Source organism: Cygnus olor, chromosome 3, assembly GCF_009769625.2.
Source record: "Cygnus olor isolate bCygOlo1 chromosome 3, bCygOlo1.pri.v2, whole genome shotgun sequence".
NCBI lineage: Eukaryota > Metazoa > Chordata > Aves > Anseriformes > Anatidae > Cygnus > Cygnus olor.
This window is the reverse complement of record NC_049171.1, coordinates 33,868,249-33,888,445: the sequence shown is the minus strand read 5'-3', so window position 1 is coordinate 33,888,445 and position 20,197 is coordinate 33,868,249. Positions and strand designations below refer to the sequence as shown.

Sequence of the window (20,197 nt, the reverse complement as noted above, 5' to 3'; positions counted from 1 at the left end):
TGTAGAAGTCTTCAGAATAAGACAGTTCATAGAAGGAAAAGGCTTTATGGAAATTTTTAAGAAATAAATGAGAGAAATATGAAAAATGAACTTTTGGCTTTATGGTATGATTGCAAATTGCACTTAGATCCTAATCATGTTAGCAAATAATTCAAAGGTAAGATCCCCAACAACCTGAACAGAATCAAACCAGAACAGAATCAGACTGACAAAGATCAAAAACATTCCAAAGAATTTTTACGTGTCAATAAAAAATATAAATACAAAAAGGAAAAAAAAAAGTTTGAAGTACTGACAGCTGCTTGACCTAACAGTATCAAAATTTCATGCATGGAAAAAAGGCCTAAAATTTCAAAACAGTTATGGGTACACAAAGGCTTTGCACAATGCTGTATCAATGTTAAAGTAAACCCAAAGAAGAGATTTTTAGGGAGAGCGCCTTTGATAACTGATATAATTTGCTGGAAGGAACAGAGGAAGGAATGTCAGGATTTTTATCACAGCAGTCCTCTTTGTCTTGAAGACTATGGGATGATGGCTTCAGCTGTATGCCAAGAGCTCTTCTACTTTTTCTAAATTATCAGTTGGTTTCATAAACAAAACAGTTCTCCACAGGTACCTCCCTATTTCACTTCTCCCCATAAGTAGCCTCGTACCCTTGGATGACTACAGCTATAACAACAATCAGTATTAAATCGAAGGTCAGCCTGCTTAGCTAAGGTGGTGGATAACCAGCTACGGAACTTTTCAAATATGCAAAAATCTACATTTAAGAAATAACTCATCTGAACTGTTCAGCAAGCCCCATGTACGAGGTGTACGAGGTTCAAGGTGCCACAGCCGCAGAACTGCTCTGTCGCCCCCTCCAGGCAGCTTTCTTCACACAGGAGTACAAAGAACTGGCAAATCAGAAAAGGAAAACTAACACTGCGCAGCTTACCCGTGTTGCATCATTTCCTTGACTTCCCAGGATGCCCAAGCTCTAAGCTACCTCATGATTACTATTTCTGTATTTTTCAAAGATGATACGCCAGATGCAGAAATGTGAGACTGATGGAGATCACTTTCTATTGTGACTGATAAGTCAGGGAACCAGAGACTCTGTTCACTAAGGACACCTGCAGCTAAATTACATTAGATACTAATTAGCTTTAACACACAATCTTGTCTTCCACTAAGGATCTCCTGACTTATCTTAGGGTAACAAGTACTGACAGAAATCTTATCTTATAAATAGCAGGAAGATACCTTTACATTCCATTCTGATACGTTTAAGAGATCAGAATGCTAATGCCCACGTGTCAGCCACAGGCCTATTGCATAATAGAATACACTAAAATCATTTATGCTTTCATTTCTTTAAAGTACATTAAACAACATGACAAATGGAACAATACTCCTAGAGCATGTACTTACTAAAATGACCCTATTCTTTAAAACTATCAAATTCTACCATCACTAAGAATTCCAGAGACTGCACAAAGCCCTATTTTAAATTATCACAGGATGCAGCAGAAACTTGTGGGAAGAAAATGTAACCCAGCAATGCTTTTTGCACAGCTGAAAAAGCACAGAACCACAAAACAATGCTGCAGTTTCACTGACTCGGTAGATACAGAAGAGCGCTGCTACAGAACTGCCTCTCAGAACAACTGACTTTCTTCTCATGGGCTTTCCTTCCTGTGATCTTCCTTTCCCCTCCTCTGCTCACCGGGTCTCTCTTCTCCTGTTTCTTGTCTGAAGAGAAAAAAAAAGAAATTTCCTTCCTCCATTTCACCTTCTCCCCCTCTCCTCTATCCATCAGCTATTCGTAAAGAAGAGGGAAGAAATTATTTCAATTTTCTAGCCGTTGGTAAGGCAGTAACAAAGAAAGCCTTGCTTGGTCTTCATACTAATTTCTTCAGTGCAGTTCCCAGTGATTCACAGAGTCTGAGGCCTACGGGAAAGCTCTCTCGTGGGCTGGGAAAATTCCACATAATCCTCAAACATTTTCCAATATTTAACATCATTCAGTTTACTTACCCAGACCACATAAATTACAATTAAATATCTGTAATTTGCCCATAGTTGTCAACAGTTAGGGGAGAGAGAGCAGGTGAAATGATATCCAAAGGCCACTTCCCTTCAGTCTGATTACTGCTTCACAGCTAAAATGGCCTGGATGAAATAACCCTACCTAATGAAAGGTTTACTTAACTAAAAAAATACTTTGGTACTATCACTAAAAATGCATTTTGGTAGAAAATGTGCTACTTCAAAAGTAGAAAGAAGACTTGAGATGATGTCGGTTAAATGTTTCACAATGTAAAATGATCCACTTCGTGATGATGGAGATCTGTTGGAAAGCCTTCGTGTTTCGAAGGGGTGAAGCTAGCACAGTGCATTTACAGTTTAAGAGGTGTACTGGACTTTGAATACAAACATTATTTCTCTCTGTAAATACACTTTACATCATGGCAAAGACATCAGCCAACAAGGTGATTATTATGTTTTTTGAGGGAGACTAAAAAGGACACAGAAATGTAGCGCAGCTGTCAAGTCTCCCTGGCAGGCCACTGCACATTAGTATTTAATAAAATCCCCAGAGATAGCATTTAGCATCCCTCTCCTACTGTTCCTTGTTGGCTCCACTGTCCCCAGCTGAACAAAGCCTTTGTTATACTCTGAGCACAGCGATTTCAGCTGAGCTATTTATTCATTGTGACCTACTAGAACTCACATGATCTGCTTCCACACAAAAAGTCCCTAAGAAAGAAAGAAAGAAAGGAGTAGCTCTCTGGGGTGACGGAACAAAACAAAACAATGTACTTGTCAAAACTCTAATATTAATAGCAATCAGATTGTTTCTAAACCACACTGCCATAGCAAAACCTGGTGGCTATTTAATAAATAACTAACAGTCCAATCCACTTTCCTTGTGCATGCAGTAAGCCACATGGGAAGAAGATGGCGATTGTGCATTTATTAGCATATGTTTGCTTTTAGCTGCACAAGTTCAGAAAAGGCTAGAGAAAGAAGCTTAATGCATTTATCCTTTGAGATGGTGTAGGGAGTCCTCTGAATCCTTTACTGCCACCCACAAAATAAAACACTGGGGAAAAGTAAGATCCGCTGACACAAAAACACAGCTACTTTGGTTTGCAGACTATCAAGATAAATACGCTGAAGAGAAAATCTTTACAATCATATTCCAAGGTGAACTTGAAGCTGTAGCAAAAATTATATATATGAATATGTAACAGAGCAAGTCAGAACCATGTGTAATCATCTCAGATGCAACCAGATAATAAAAAGCCAAGAATCAGTTTCAGATGACTTGTTGAGAAACCTTGCTTGACAGGGTCACTTGAGAAGTGGTGAAAGGGAAGCACCATGTGCCTTTGTTTTAGGACTTGATACGTCTCACCAAACATTCTCAAAAGAAAACTATACAGACACAGTTTATCTCCATGTTACGCATACAAAAGCCAAAACCAATCTATTCTCAGAGACTGAGTCAATAGTTCACAGAGAGCACTTCCAGCTGGGTGCCAGCTGAATCTGACATGGACATGTTTTGTTCAAAACCCTTCTGCTTCTAGTTAACACTTTCACTAATCTGGACGGAGGAATCATGGGTATGTTCATAAAAACAGTCTGACAATACTGAACTACGAACAAAAGCAGGAAATCTCAGAAACACGATTAACATAAACTGTTTTTACAAACTGAAGACATGATCTAAAAATCCACATGGCAGATTTTGGTTAAAAAAAAAAAAAGTGCAGTAATATACTTAGGAGAATTCAAAAATGTAAATGCATCAGCAGTTACAGTGGATCACAAGCTGAATTAAGTAAAAAAAAAGTTACAAACTTTCAAAACCTGTAAATCTCATTCCACCATGTGTTAATGTGAGTTCCATCTGTCCTGTAGGATATATAGTTGTCTACTGCAACTTTATCTGTCATACTGACATACTGACAAAGTTTCTGCTGGATTAACGTATCAAAGACCTTGCTGTTTTACTTATCATTTGCAACTGCAACTTTTTCAGTGGTAATCACTGTTAAGTTTTAACTCTTGCACGTCTCTTCTTTCCAAGTATAGAAAAAGGCAAACCACCAAAAAAAAATCTGTTTTTCCTCTATCTAGAAATAAACCTCATGATCAGCTATTCAGTAATGTATTTACCAGAACAGCCTGTACCCATGCTAAACTTAAGACTCCTCCTGAATGTGAATTACTTCAGAAGAGCTGCTGTGTTCCCCTAGAAGACATGACATCCAAACAGTGCAGGTTGTCACCAATGGTTTACTATGCCCAAACGCAGCCAGGAAGATCAGTTGCACCCTGGAGATCAGGCAGTGGGCACTGAACAGTATTCCCACCACCCCTGCTTTCTTATAATTTATGATGAAGATTACTTCTCTTGCACAGCTCTTGACCACTGGAAACCTTCATTACTCCAAATCTATTCTACCCTTTGAGGACTGAAACAACCAACGCTCTCAAGTGCTCAAAGACCTATTTTCCCCCACATAAATTTGACATAACCTAGGTGTATTAACTTACACTCGTCACTTTTACTGGACCCACTGACGGTATATACCAAGGTTACATCAGTCAGCTGTAACTGATGTAACCAGTTTACAAGTCCACAAGCTTATGAACTGTTAACAACTATTTCCGTTTTATAGCATGAAGTATCTGTTTAAATAATAGGAGGAAATTTCAAGAGATAAAATATGCAAGGAACTTACATAAGCCACATTAACACAGTTAATTAACGATGGCTTTCATATATTAAACTTTCCGGTAAAACATGCACAAAGCTACATTTCTGATTCAGTAAACCCAAAACAATCTGATTGTTTCCCTACAATCAATATGAAGCTCCTGTGCATTCTTCCAGTGAGTGGATGGTAATTAGTTTCCTAATTAAAAAATCAATGCATTCAACTAAACACAGAGCTTTTAATTTGCTCAAAACTGTTTAGCCCAAATTTAGTTTGATAAGATTTCCTCAACTGCAGAAAAAAATAAAACATATATCAAGTAGACAGTGTTAGAAAACCAAACTTTAAAACATACAATTCAGTTGTGTGCAGCTTAGCTAGCATCCAGCATCCCTATCAAGATGGATTAGACTAACAGAAAATCCGTGGTGCAAGCAGAGTTTTTCATAAGCAAATGGAAACTGTAGTGAAATTGACAGTTTTCATGAAGATCAGTTTCAGAAAAGTCCTAATCATCATGGTATTGAAACGTTATCATCGCTACCCATGTCTAAACACATTCTTTGTGATTATTTGTTCTCCATGTGCAGATAGAAAAAAATCACCTAGGAAGTTACATTGATAATAGCTTCTTGTTGAAATGTAAGCTACTTTAACAAAGGGACAATTAATCTTTTTTTTTTTTTTAAGGCTGCTATTTACTTCAATAGTGGTTCATTCTGTCTAGCTATTAAAAAAACCCAACCACGTCTTATCTTGTTTCATTATTTTATATGTTTCTATGAAACTACATTAACTTCGCAGTTAAGGTTAAACACTTGTTCACCGACAGCAAACAGCAGCACATTTCTGGATTGTTGTTCTTTCTTTTTTTTAAGCTGGAACTCAATTTCAGCAGGCTTCGATGTGACACACAGGGAAAACAATCGCCCTGACACTTAAGAAGGGTGGACACAGGTAGGTGCATGATGGGGGCTCTCTCCTACCCCCAATTAGAGCATCTCAGACCTAAATACCACAGGAGCACACCACACTCATGGGACTGCTGTGAAGCCCCCATTACAAGAGATGCGCCCAAGTATCTTCAGAAATGCTGTTGTAATTAACAGCATTAACATCCCTCAAAACGGTGTGTTTGTTAAATCTGGTAATGTAGCTAGTTTTCCGTGTAGATTAGGTATTTAACAGGCTGACTGACTTTTACTGTGGCGCTGAGGCACGGCGGGGACTCACTCACTTGATGACCGTGCCTTTGGCGCCCCCCGCCGTGGTGAGCATGACGCGCGTGGTCAGGCTGCCGCGCAGGTCGTCCTCGTCCAGCCCCAGCAGCGCCGCGCAGCACTCCAGCGCCGTCTGGCTCCGCGCCTTCAGCGTGCAGCCCCCTGCCGAGCAACCGCCACAGCCGTTACCGCGCCGCCCAACCGCCGTAACCGCCGCCCTTCAGCCCCTGCCCCTCCGCCCCCCTCGCCGTGTCACACGCGTTTTTAAAGCGTTTTTAGTGTTTGGTCAGAAGCGTGAGGTGACTGAAGGATGTTACCCGATTTTCTATTTTTTTGACGATGTTGAAATACACAGCACCACAAGCAAGGTTTTGCCGCTCTGCGGTGTATTCCTAATCACTTTTAAATCCTTTCTTTTTTTTTTTTTTTTTTAATATAGATCTTGAAATTCTGACTCCATATCACTCAAAAGTTCCCACATTTCCACAAAGAATGCCAACTAACCTATAATTGATAGGTTTTGCCTTTAAATGGTCCCATTTCATAGGCATACCAAAACTATCTGCTTTAAGGCGTACTTCCTAATGTTAATGAAACAGCTGCGGGTTTGCAATTTTTATGTAAAATCCTAGGAAATAATGAACTGCAATAATCTTGGAACAGCAGCTTCAGAAGAATGGAAGTTAGCATCTAGAAATGTATTCACAGATTAAAGATGTGACTAATGAAATGACTAAATATGACTACAGATGTGATAAAGACTTAATTCTCAAAAAAAAAAAAAAAAAGCTATGCCTCAAAAAAATCTGTATTTTTAGAACATTGTTCTACACATACATTGTTCACAAGCTAACCTGCTTTTGAATGGAAGAACCATCCCAAAATACAGAAGTAGCAAAAAGCATTGCTAACACCTAGTAACTAACTGCAGCGATGCAAGCTGCTGGATGCCGATGTTCCTGTAATCCTCCAGACTTCCCTGCTATGCACAGAAGCGCCTGGCACAGCTGCCTCCCAATTGTCACACATACGAGATGAACAATTTCCTAGATAAAGAGGTGGAAGGTGCACTTGGTCCTGCTAGTCAAACATTGCTTGAGTTCCTTAACTCTGCACTGACGCCAAATGAAAGAAGTGAGGATGGAGTGCTCAGAAGATTAAGACTTCTGTGGATTGATTTTGGAAGCTCTGAAACACCAAACTTATTGCAGTCTGCTCTTGTTTGGTGTTTCCTGGATATTTGAAGCAGCAACAAAACTTTAAAGGGTGTCTGGTACAGAAGTGTACTTCCTGGAGCAGTTTGAATGAACACCCTGTGTGCACACTTACAAGGTGAGAGCAGAATAATGCATGAATTTGCAATGACCATTTAAAAAATGTAAGACTTGACTCCAGGAAATATGGGTTGGAATTTCAACAATGTAAATAACTGTTCTGGTGTTAAAAAGGGTGTCTACTTCCCTTCTCTAACCTCTGACTTTCCATACCACTTGTAGTTCCCCTTCTCCTTGTTTGCTGGCCTCCTAAAATTCCTTCTCCACTCACATTTACATCTTTTTCACTATGTCCACCTTGTCTTATCTTTGTCAACCCCAAACTCTCACCTCACAGAAGGCCTAAGTACAGAAGCTCTCTGCCAGCTTACTACCAAGCCATGAAGCCACTAACCTTCTCTACCCTCATTGTCCTCTTATTTTCAGTCATCTTCATGAAGATGGCAAGATCAAAAATTGAAACTGGGGAGGTTCTGATATGACAGCTTCACTGTGACAATAATTAGGCAGTGGAAAAAGTTTCCCAGAGAAGTTGTAGAATCTTCTCTTTGAAGTTTTTCCCATCCCTATGAACAACCCTAAACTATTTGGTTTGAATTCAGTGTTGGCCCTGCCTTGACCAGGAAATGTTGGACGAGAGACCTCCTGACAACCCTTGCCACCTGAAGGTTTCTGCAATTCTGTGGTGATTCTGTGCTTGGATCAGGAGCCACTGAATTTAAGAGGCTAATATTCCTTTAATTCTTCATTCAAAACATCTTTTAAAATGTTCTTTGATATGCCCTTTTAAAAAATTTTACCAGGCTTGGCAACAGCTATATGTGCATGAAGTAAGACTAAGAGGAACTGATCTCATTTTATCTTGCAATGACAGATGAAGATCTGAATGACTATTTTTTCTCCTATAGTCATCTTTGTAGTAAGTCCAGACCAGGAGTTTCTTAATTCTTTAGGAATCTACGGACAACAGTCCTCAACTTACAAAGGCTGATTTTAGTAGTGAGGCAAAAACAACTATTCCCAAAATGCTGATTCCCCCTTCACGAGCCTTCCTGTGCGTTCTGCTAGTAAATACCAGCTACACTCATACCAACTCCTCTTGTGAGCTAACATCTTAAAATCATTAAGTTTATATTTACCAAAAAACTTACTGCAATTTTTCTTCATCTCTTGAAAATACTTAATGTGACATTTTGGGAAGCCAAAGAACATACCGCCTTTCACTACAGATGGAGTTTCTAATTTCAAGACGTTTTCATGACATTAGCAAGAAGTTCGATTTTTTTGTTGTTACTAAAATTCAAGTAGTTTTGAGACACAAGATGTCTCTTTATATCAAAATTCACATTAACAATTTCTTGAACAATTTCAGTGAGTCTTCTTGCTTTCAGAGCATATAAATTACAACTTTAAAACAAGTAAGTAAACTTGACTGCAAAATGGGGCGATTAAAGGCTGAATTACCCTTCAATCTAAGGGAGTGTTCTAAAGCAGTAATTCACGTGAAAAGTAATAATCAAGAGACATTTTCAGTATTTTTTTACAGAAATCAATTTGTTTCTTCTAACCTGAAGTGCTCCCAGCTTCCTCAAAATCAATATTTCCAAGGTGAAGGACACCAGCCACTACTCTAAAAAGATCAAGTTTTTCTGCATCATCCAGTCCAATCTTCTTCATTGCTGTGCACATTCTGTTGAAATCTCCATGATCATCTAAGAGTGGGTCCTTCAAGGAACCTGCCTTAAGATACTATAAAACAACAAGATGAAAAAACAACAACAAAAAGATCAGTGAGTTATTTTAAAAATAAATGTAAACAATTATTTCCAGGCAAGAATACCATAACAAAAAGTATAAAAAGCATGCAAAACTCAAACTAAGTAGAAAGAGATTAGAGCTTTTCATATAATACAGGCTTTGGAAGAATCCTGATTTGTTTTGTTTATACTTCAGAGCATGACCCTTAAAACTGCAACCTACTTTCAGAAAGCAGAACTTGGAGAGTTTGACAGCTTAGGACAGGAGAGCACAGGATGGTCAGCAATGGAAAGGGAAAAGTTTGTACCTCTAAAGTACATATACCAAGGAGTATTTCTAACCTCCAGCAATTGAAAGACCACTGGGGTCCTTGTAATAGGATTACAGAATGGCTTTGACAGGCCATGGGAAAGGAGTACAGGACAAATTAGAATTGGAAGCATATTCCCTATGAGTATTCACACAGACTTACATAAAGGAATATGCTTGTTGAGATTTGCTGGTGACAAAGAAACAGTAAAATTGTTTGCCAATATTCTATTGGCAAAAAGAATAGCAGCTAGATTACAATATATCAATTTAACATTTTGCTGACAGAATTTCCTATTTTAAATACATCAAAAGTCATTTTAATAACTGTTATAAATAGTAGTGAAACATCTGCATGCAATCAAAAGACTAACTGAACATGCATAGATTGATTCAGGCTTTTACAATTACTTTAAAATGTTTTCAACTAAGAATTACTCATTTAAGTAGAAGCCTCATTAACGTCAAATAAGCTAACAATTCTATCAAAACAAAACACCACATGCATCTGAAAAATTCACTTCACACAACATTTAAACACATCAATAAAATTAAACTACGTGTTTTAATTATGTAAAATGATCACCTCGTCTTCCTGATAAGGAAAACACAAAAATAATTTAAGTATTAATTGACTGTTCCAGCTATTTTTCTTAAAATAAACAATCAATATTTTCATTATAATGACAGAGCAAATATTCATACCTGATTTTAATAAATGAACAATGTATTTGAACTGAACAATGTATTCCCTGTTTAAGTGACTAGATTAGATTTTTACTTCATTGAAATTTGAACCTCTATTGCTCCTTCAAATTGACATGGCTGCAATATAAATGTATTATGGCATATGTTCCACTATTTAATGTCCAACACATTTTCAGAATTACTCTTTCAGCATGCTGTAGTTTTAGAGAAACATTTCTGCCAAATTAAGTCCTTTAGAGATATGACAGAACTCCAGATTGTAAATCACATCAGTGACCACATCTTTGAGTAGCAAGAATAAGTGAATGCTGATACTTTATGCCTACATAAATGGCCAACTTCACTACACATCTTCATTTAAGGCAAATTAGGCAAACTGAGGCAAAATCTCCCAAATATCTCTTAGCCTATACACTTGAAGAGTTAAGTATCTAACAGCCTTCTGCCTTACAGTATTATCATATCAATACTTCCGTATCTTGCTCTCCATCATCCCTGATTACAGAAAAGAACTTACATTCGAGACAAGGAAACTGGCATTATGTGCTCCATATTACAACATTATAAACATCAGAAACCTGGGAGTGGACTTTCCAATGCTGACCTGAGCACAGGAAGCATCTCTACTGTCCTTCACAACTACGCACAAGCTACGTACAATCCCAAACCCAAGTTCTCAAAAGTAAAAGATCATCATTGGGGGAGAGAAGCTCTTGAGTCAACTTGTCTTAATATTATTCCTCATGTAACTTGCCCTGCTATTGAATCATAAGTATGGGTTTCTTTAAGCAAAGAGAGATCTTCCAGCTATACAAATGAAAAATTCTTCCTTTAGGTATGAATAGATGAAAATTCTATTAGAGATTAGAGTGGAATTACAATGAAGTGTTTAAACAACTTCCAATACAGATATACTACCAATTCATATTAATTTCTTGAAGTGTCCTCAGGCAAACAAGCTCAAAGGCTTAAGGATATAAATTCTGATAACGCTTTTTTAAAAAATGTAACAGGAGATGGAACAAGAGGAAAAAAATGTTCTGAAGTTCCACTTGCCTCCAGGAAACGCCACTTTCTGGTGTAAGTCAGAGGAAGGGAGATTTACTTGTTTTGGAAGTAAAGTTGTGCTAATATTTTAGAAAACAGTTTCGAACATCACTTCAAAAATCCAGACAGTCAAAACGGCTTTGGAAGAAAACTACTGCTTCTGACGTATTCCTAACACTATTAAAATTTAAAAAGAAAATGATAAAAAGTCTTGATAGTTTTTTATTTTCCACAGAAGACATTCTGAATCATTAAGTGTTATATTATAAGAATGAAAAGGAAACAATTTTATATAGTGTTCCACTTGGAATTTTAAGATGCACATCAAAATATATTTTTAGGACTGAATTCCAAAACCCTTACCAGTAACTATTTAGACCTATAAAGATGTGTAAAATGAACATTTCATTCCACATTGCAAAACTGTAATCATTTTCAATGCTCTCTGCATTAGTTAATACAAACTAACTGAAGATACAAAACATACCTCAGGACTCTTGCGATTTTGCAAAATCTGCTTGTCTGTTTCTTTGTTAGCAAAGTACCTGGTACAGCCCCGATTTAAATACTGCAACAATAAAAACAGAAAAAATGCACACTTAAAGGCAGAAGTGAAAGAAACTTATGCTATTATTTAATGCTCACTTTACATGGCTTGTTTCTATAACATAATAACAATACTACAGGTATTCAGAATTCATTCCTTGAAAAAGTTTTTATATTTTTTCATAATATCTAAAAAAAAAAGAGAGAAGTGCAACTGTAACAAACTTCTATTGAAAGGTTTTCAATTTTGACAACTGAAGTAGTTTTTGACAAAATGGGACATTCATTTTGTTAAGTCCCACCATCTTTTCTTTGTTTAACTCTACTAAACTTACTACATTACATAAAAGACAACTAAAATCAGGAATCAAGAAAATACATTTTATGGCCAATTTGTAATACCAAATTTTACCCCACCAAGCTGTACATAACATCAGATAAAATTCAGAATAACATTTATGTTCTCTGCAATATAGAAGCTTTAGATGGTGTTGTGAGGTGGTGAGAGAGAGAGGATCAAAGAAATTGTGGTACTATCTATAATGTACTTGTATGGTTGTTTTTTTCCTCACCAGTGATATATTTCTATATGCAATCAGAGACATAGCATAATAAAAACCTTGAACAGTCTTAAAAGTTTATAACCTGGTACAAGCAGAAGCCTAATTCAGAATCTGGCTTTTGATATTCATCTCGAATTGTATAGTAAAGGAGACAGATCAAGCATTCAGATGATGACTTACACCTCCAGTAAAATAGGATCATCACATCAAATTCTCTTTTCTGTTTTGTTCAGCTGAAAATAAGAACTCTGTCCAAAATCGTGGTAAGAGCTCTTTGTCTAAAGAAACTGAACTGATTTCTTGGTCTGCCCATATACAGAGAATTTTGCAACTAGACACATGCAGTTAATTCTACACTTTGATTAAAATTTATATACACAATTTAAAAAAATATATCAAAACATAAGGCAACCTGAATTCTCTTTTGGAAATCAAGATGTGAAAAAATTCAGCTTCTCATATCCATCAGCTATAGTCCAGGTGCAGATTTACTGTGCAAGTTTACCTTCAAAGCCATGTGGTGCAGTCAAAGCCACCTGGACCAACAAGGCTCAGCAGAGGATTACCTAATGACTTTGAATCTCTGAAAAGTCCTGCAGGGGAACCCAAAATATGAGCAACCAGGGCTGCATGTTCTTGTGTGGCTGTGTTCAGAGAAGAGTCGAGAAGAGGAACCTGTAACTCCTTATAGCCTTTTTGCCTTGTAAATTCACACTTCCCTAGGGGAATTGAAGGGGAAGAGTGAACTAAGGGAGAGGTAGCCCCCATCAGCACTGCTGAAATTCAGACAGTTCTGGCAGGTGAAGCCAATGCAGTTGTCTTGGTTCACGTGCCCAGAGCAAGCATGGCCAATGCAGAGACAGCCAAACGCACAGGGAGGAGATTACAAGGGATCGCTTAAGTCAAGGGCAGGCAGGGAAACTGGGAAAAGAAAAGAGCTTTGTTATCCCTTGTCTTTTAATGTCATTTCGCTTCTGTGAAAAATGAGAACCGCCTTAGATCTGAGATGGTCCTATTTTCAAGTCAATACAGTTAAGAGAAACCAGGCATTGAGCAAAACACACGAGTCTTAAGGCCCACACTGTCTCTAACTTGGACTTTGACTTGACAATCTAAAAGCCACAAGGAAAGTGGCAAAACAGAACAAATGTAAAACTGCACCCCTAGGGATGGATTTTCCTAAACAACTTATTTGAGAATAAAATCTTTTCCTGATAGTTTTTCTTGACAGGCCTCTAAAAGATTAACATTGATATCTAAACACTGATCAAACACCAAATGCTAGTTAGCACAATATCTCCATCTATGGTTAGAAGCCTGATAGATTGTATTTCCTCAGTAATTAACACAAGACAGTTACATAGTCAAGAAATAATGTGGTAAAAAAGTGAAACAAGCATTATTACTTACAGCCATATTTTATGACAAAAACCTGAAGCAGCAAATGAGTGAAGAGCACAGAAAAAATAATCCTTACAGCAGAAGTCCAAAAAATGATATGATAGCATGACAAGGCAGGTGTCACTGTAAGCTCTTTGTAAATGCAACAGGCACAGTGAGTGCCTTCTGTGCAGGCGCTCGTGTTGTTCAGTACTGCACTGCACCAGCCTGATTTTAAGCAGGTTATAATTTTGACATCCGCAATTGTATGTACCCTCATGAGCAGAGCTTTGATGAAAAAATTCCCGAGAGTGAGCACATGATGTATCCAGTTATAGAATTAACAATCTAGGAGCTGCAAGAAATAATTTTCAATGGAGCAGTGACTATGCAATAAAAATACATCTTTGAAAATCTGCTCGAGATTTTAGATTTAAAACATACAAAAGAATACTGCGTGTAATAGTTGGACAGTACAGAAGAAAGCTTTGGCTTTTAGGGAGCAAGACATCTGGATACCACAAGAGAATTGCACGATGTGTACTGTACAGAACTGCAGTTCTGCACCCGGGCTCATCAGCATGCAGGCACAGACCTGGCCGGCTGAAAAGGCAGCAGCAACCTGTTTAGTGACTGGTGTGCAGCTGCCATGCCCACAGCTAACATAGGTGTCACCTTGATAACTACTGCTTTGTACAAAAGTAGTAGGAATGCTGTATCTTTAAGGCTTCTAAGCCTGTACTAAATTCTGATGAAAGTGAGTGTAAAAGATATAGGGTAAAGTAACAGATAAGCACAGTGCAACAAGTTTTATTGAGAAAATGAAGTAGTGGAAAAACACCAACAAAAACACTTAACACGGTAGCATAATGCTTTGTTAGCAGTGCTCCTCGCCTCACTTAAGAAAAAGGAAGTCTACACAGATGACAGTTAATTTATGTCTGTAATTCCACATGCTCTCCAGGTTGGCGTTACAAAACCCTTACAAGCCCTAGGCAGCAATTTGCTCTGTGTGCTTTGGAAATGCCCAGAGTTCTGCATCACCGAGATTCCAAGCCAAGCATAAAGCAAGAGACAATGGAGAGATGGAGACAAATGACAGAACTCCAGCAAACAGCTAACGAAGTATCTACCAGTAGGATCTGATTTGCCAATGTTTTTCTTATCGACACAAGTCAACAAAGCACAAAATGATGTTTGTAGATACTTACAGTTCAAGTGTGTTTCTCAAAAGGATATATATATCCTTTTGATATACATAGATATATAAATCATGTATGAATAAGAAAAGTGCAGGAATGAGTGACTGAAGTCTTCACCTTACTAGTAAAATTGGTGATGACAGTCTAAAATGAGAGAAGGCTTAGAAGGACCCCAAGTGGGAAAACAGAAGCCTGCTTTAATAGGAAAGGAAAAGAACAATCAGGAAAACAATGAGAAAAAAGTTGTACAACAGTATTAGTTCAGCAAGTACAACCGTATTAGTTCAGCAAGAAAAAAAAAATGACTGCATGTCATGGTTTTGGCTGGGATAGAGATAGTTTTCTTTGTAGATGTTTGTATGATGCTATGTTTTGGACTTGTGATGAAAATAGTGGTGATAACACACTGATGTTTTAGTTGTTGCAGAGCAGTGCCTACAAAGAGCCAAGGACTTTCCTCTCCTCGTGCTGCCCTGCCAGCGAGGAGGCTGGGGGTGCACCAGGAGCTGGGAGGGGACACAGCCAGGGCAGCTGGCCAAGGCTGGCCAAAGGGATGGCCCACACCAGGTGGCATCGTGCTCAGCAATAAAACTGGGGTAAAGAAGGAGGAAGGGGGGACCACTGGGAGTGATGGCATTTGTCTTCCCAAGGAACCACTACCCGTGATGAGCCCTGATGTGCTGGAAGTGGCTGAACTCCTCCCTGCCGATGGGAGGTAGCAAATGGTTTCCTTGCTTTGCTTGTACATGCAGCTTTTGCTTTGCCTAGTAAACTCTATCTCAGCCCATGAGTTCTTGCACTTTTACCTCCCCAGCTCTTTCCCCCATCTCTGGGGAGAGAGAGCAAGCAGCTGTGTGGTGCTGAGCTGCCTGACGATTTAAATCACAACACTGCAATAAGAGAGGTGTGGAACACTGAGAATTAAATGACAATTTAAAAATAAGGGAAATAGGGTTGGAGTAACTCACACAAATATAGAAAACAAAGTAAAGATTTTGACTGACAAGAAGGACAAGAAAGCGATAGGAAATTGCATCATTTGTCAATTGTTTTTGAAAACCATTCAGTGAAATCTGAAGCAAGGGAAATGGAGGAGAAAGAAGGAAAGCAGCAAAAAAAAGTTAGAAGTTAAATTGCAGTAGTAAAACTGTTTAGTGGAAAGATGGGAGGAAGAGAATGCAAAAGCTTAATGGTAGCACAGAAAGCCAGCCTGCTTGTGGGATTTCTACTGGAAACATAACACACAATCAGGGTTATCAGGCAAAACCACATGATCTCACAAAAGGGAAAAAATGTCAAAAATAAAGCATGAGGAGAAGAAGGGAAGGCAGTAAACAAATCAGAAGTCGTAAGAAGAGCCACACTGGACTGAACTAAAAGGTCCATACTATCCAATGCTTTATCTTTAGCCGTGACCTGCATTTCACCCCAGGATTTTACTATTCCTTTTTGAGCTGAGATGATAAAACTCTGCACCCTATTTACAAGTATAATGGTATAACACACCATTTCACTCTCATTTACTTTCCTAGTAACTCCTAAAATCCTACTCTGCTTTTTCCCTGCCACTAAACATTAAGCTAACATTTCTAAAGATGTACAATAATTCACGTCTTATTTCCTCCCAGTTTATTTTGAGTTAATTTTCATTTAGGTATGGTCAAAAGTATCACATTCAACACTGTATTTATATTTTATTGGCTACTCCATAGCTTGAGTGACTGGACCAGTAACAAGTTGTTGAAAGATAGCCAAAACTCAGGAAAAAAATAAGTAGTTCTAGGGAGAAAATAAATTAGCAGATATAAAACTTAAGAAACGGAAGCATGCTTATGAACAGAAGTAATAATCCTGGCAGGAAACATTGAGCATGGGCTTCAGGTCAAATGGAGATAAAAGTGTAAGCTTTCAGCCTAAGGGAGTGTCAAGTCTCATCATGTAACCTGGAGTGACCAAGAACGACAGAGACTCCTGTCCGATGAAGAGAGGAATGAGAGAAACTCAAAATTGGAGAAGTACTAATGACAAATCTAGACAGTAGAGAAAGACAGGAACAAGACGCAACAGCGTAGGAAAGAGAAGTGATGTGAAAGCATATAGACTGAGAAAAGAAAAGCACAACCACCCTGTCACTGCAGTTTGATCCCTGGTACGAAGTGTGAGGTAAAAATAAAGGACAGAATTGCAGGACAAAATTCCCAGGTCCTCCTAAATGCACAGTTGGAAAAGGAAGAAATAAATGCAGTTTTTCAGATTTAATAATGGGTTACCCACAGAACAGTTGGATCACAGTCAAAGAATTTACACTTTACGCCTCAAGAAGAGACCATAACGAAATTACTAGCAGCTGGGTATGCCACAGTATATTTTTGGAAAAAGCAAAGATTCTTCAATTTTAAAAACACAGAGGGCAAGTACAGGAAATCTTCCAATAAAGATAATATGGCAGAGAGCCTTATGTCTAGATCAAATAGATTTAACAAAATAAGTTATTTTCTGAATTTTGTAACAGAAAAGAGTTTGTCAAAGGTAACAGGTATTTTAATAAGATCTACGAGAGAAATCCACGTATGGCAATAATGAAAAGCTTTACAAACACTGACTCCAATACTCACCCTAAAGCTGTCAGGAGAACTTAGATACAGTTTTTCCCTAATGTCTTCTGGAGCACCAGCACAAAGCCTGTAAAAGATATGATAATTCCTCTCTTCTTTGCCTTGCACGCAGATCCTAGATTTCTCCAGAAGATAATGTGATACAAATCCACCAACCACGGAGTTCTAGGAAGAAGAAATATTTTTCTGATTATCTGAATGTTTTTAGTTTACTAGAGATTCAGAGTTTTTCAATTTACAATTGTCTGACCTGGTTCTTTCAACAGATGCTGCTCCAAAGATTAAAACATGTCTATATCTAATATATATAAATCTTAAAAAAGAAACCGTTACCTTCACCATAACTTTCCCCAAGCTCATGCATTGCACCTACAAGGGCCTACTTCACACCCACAAGCAGCAATTCTATATGCAAATATATAAGCTATGGAAGCTAAAATATACCCAAAGAAAAATTTCAAAGGCTACACAGTGAGTAGTACTTCTGACAGAAAAAAAAAAAAAAAAAAAGTGTTCCATGACTTCTGTTACATACATAATATAGATGCAAGGTCCCAAAACTTCATATCAACAAATAAAAACATCAGTAATTCATATAAAGTATTAAAGCATTAAAATAGGTTTATATCTGTTGATACATTATATGCAACTCATGCTTATTTGTGCACTAAAGAAATGCATAAATACTTAAAAGCAATTAAGTTGTTCTTTAGATGTGCCTTTTCCCTCTTCTTGTGATGAAGAGAACAATTTTTATTCTTTAGTTATGGATGGAAGCAATTTTCCCATTGACTTGACCCACCATTTTCCAGTAATGACACAGTACTGTGTCTTTAGCTTTACTTTCAAGGTGATAATCAAATGTGGAAATCAAGGACAATAGGTATTTGATGCAAGATAGGTAAGTCTATTTAGCCTTCTTCCAATCTAGCATTTCCATTTCATGGTGAAAATCGACACTCGTATCTGTATCAAAATTCCAGTACCTTTTCATTGAAGTGAATTTCCACAAATTTCCCAAAACGACTACTATTATTGTTGCGAATAGTTTTTGCATTTCCAAAGGCTTCCAATAGTGGATTTGCTGTTTAAAAAAAAAAAAAAAATAAAGAAGTGTTAAAATTTGATCAATAAACTACCAAAATGAAAGAGAGAATAAATACATATCAATGATCCACTGACCTTGTTGGGAATAACGTTTGAAAATTGAAGGAAAAGTATTAACTGTCAGGAATAACTAATTTTGCAAATTGTACTGGATATGCTGTGGTGGAATTCACAATGAAGTGCTTAAATAAATAAGACTGCAAATTATTTGAATCAACACTGTAAGAAATTCAGAGACAATCACCAGAAATGATTCAGTGATGTTCTTCTACAGCAAGCAGGTAAATAACCAATACATAAACTCTATGATACAATACACAATTTGACATTTCCCAATGAGTTGTTATTCATAAAATCTAAACTACCCACTTATCCCACAGACAAAAATGCCACTTAAATGTCATGCATGCTGCATGTTAGATTGATTAGGGAATAAAAATACGTATTAGAAAAGGGTGTTGATTTCAAAAACAACTTTAAAATGCCCTTTCATATTAGCTCAGTTAAGTGAATGAGTTATTTTTTTTTTTTACTGGCTGCAGTTCTCAAGCACCTTAAAGGAAAACCCATACAGAAAGAGTGGCAGCAATCTAATGTATGTTTTATATTTATATAAATCATGCATAGCTTAGGCAGTTTGAAAATGTTTAGTAGTTATGAAACACAAGGCTTCCGAAAGAATGCATTTTACTACCTCCGAAGACCAAAGAAAAACAATTTTCTGAATTGTACTAACAATAAACCAAGGAAAATATCTGCAATGTATTTTGACGCTTTTAACTAAAAAATATTAATTGGAAACTAAGTGAGCAGAAACTCAGATTTAAACCTCCACTGATGACCATCTACAAATTTGCTCCTATAAAAATTAAAATTTTATATGAAGGAATAACTACAATGGTTGGATAAATTAGGGATGATAATGCATTATTTAGCGGGGCATCAGCATTAACTTTTTTGTTTTGGCTAGGTTTTCATTTTTTCATATTTAAAGCTTATGAAAATGCAAGTATGACTTTATAACTGTCTTATTAAGACACCTTTGATAACTGTTCAGGTATCCAGATACTTTATGTAATGTTAATAGTTTTGAAGAATTGATTATGAATAAAGAGGAATTGCAAGAGGCCCTTCAGATAGGTTAAAGGCTCCTCTATTAATACAGATGCTGTAAGCATGCTCATTAAAATTGTGCTTAAAAAACTTTAAAATTCATGCATTGGATGCCATTTTAAATTTAAAAACAAAACAAAAACACTTTAATCATAATACCTGGAAGTACCAATTAATTTTATGGCATACTGCATCAGGCATTATCCAGTTCCTGGCCACTTTCTGTGTTCATTTAGCACGCAGTAGATTTCACTGAGAAATTGGTTTAAGCAAGCCTTCAGCACCAAGAGATTAAAGCCTGCAGTACTGCTCTTGAATAATCAATGGCTCAAATATGTAAACAGAAATATTTAAACCAAAAGTAAAAATTTTTGGTTTAGGAAAAAATAAAAGTAATAAAATCCTGAAATAAATCTACTAGAAGCTATAGACTGACAGATCAGGCATTTTTAGAGTGGTTGTTTGGGTTTTGAGATATTTATGCTTTCTCAAAAAGTTATTTTCTGGTTAATTAGGAATTCCATGCAACATTAAAGATGCTCAACCGATTGACCAAAAACAAACAAAACACTCTTCTGACCTTGTTTGGGAATCTATTATAAAGATAGACACAATGAAAAAGAGAGAAACATTCTGG

The 20,197-nt window shown here is 37.2% G+C and overlaps 1 protein-coding gene across 5 annotated transcripts in view; it reads right to left on the bottom strand.

Annotated features, from left to right (window-relative positions):
* The window catches only part of MYO6 (myosin VI), a 106,590-nt gene that overhangs the window by 40,906 nt on the left and 45,487 nt on the right, over positions 1–20,197 (bottom strand). For all 5 annotated transcript variants that reach the window (XM_040550874.1, XM_040550875.1, XM_040550877.1 and 2 more), the window contains exons 8-12: positions 18,327–18,424; positions 17,341–17,505; positions 11,522–11,602; positions 8,781–8,961; positions 5,956–6,100 (exon numbers count right to left, since the gene is read on the bottom strand). In XM_040550874.1, the coding sequence (XP_040406808.1) occupies positions 5,956–6,100; positions 8,781–8,961; positions 11,522–11,602; positions 17,341–17,505; positions 18,327–18,424 (670 nt within the window). The remainder of the gene's footprint in view (positions 1–5,955; positions 6,101–8,780; positions 8,962–11,521; positions 11,603–17,340; positions 17,506–18,326; positions 18,425–20,197) is intronic.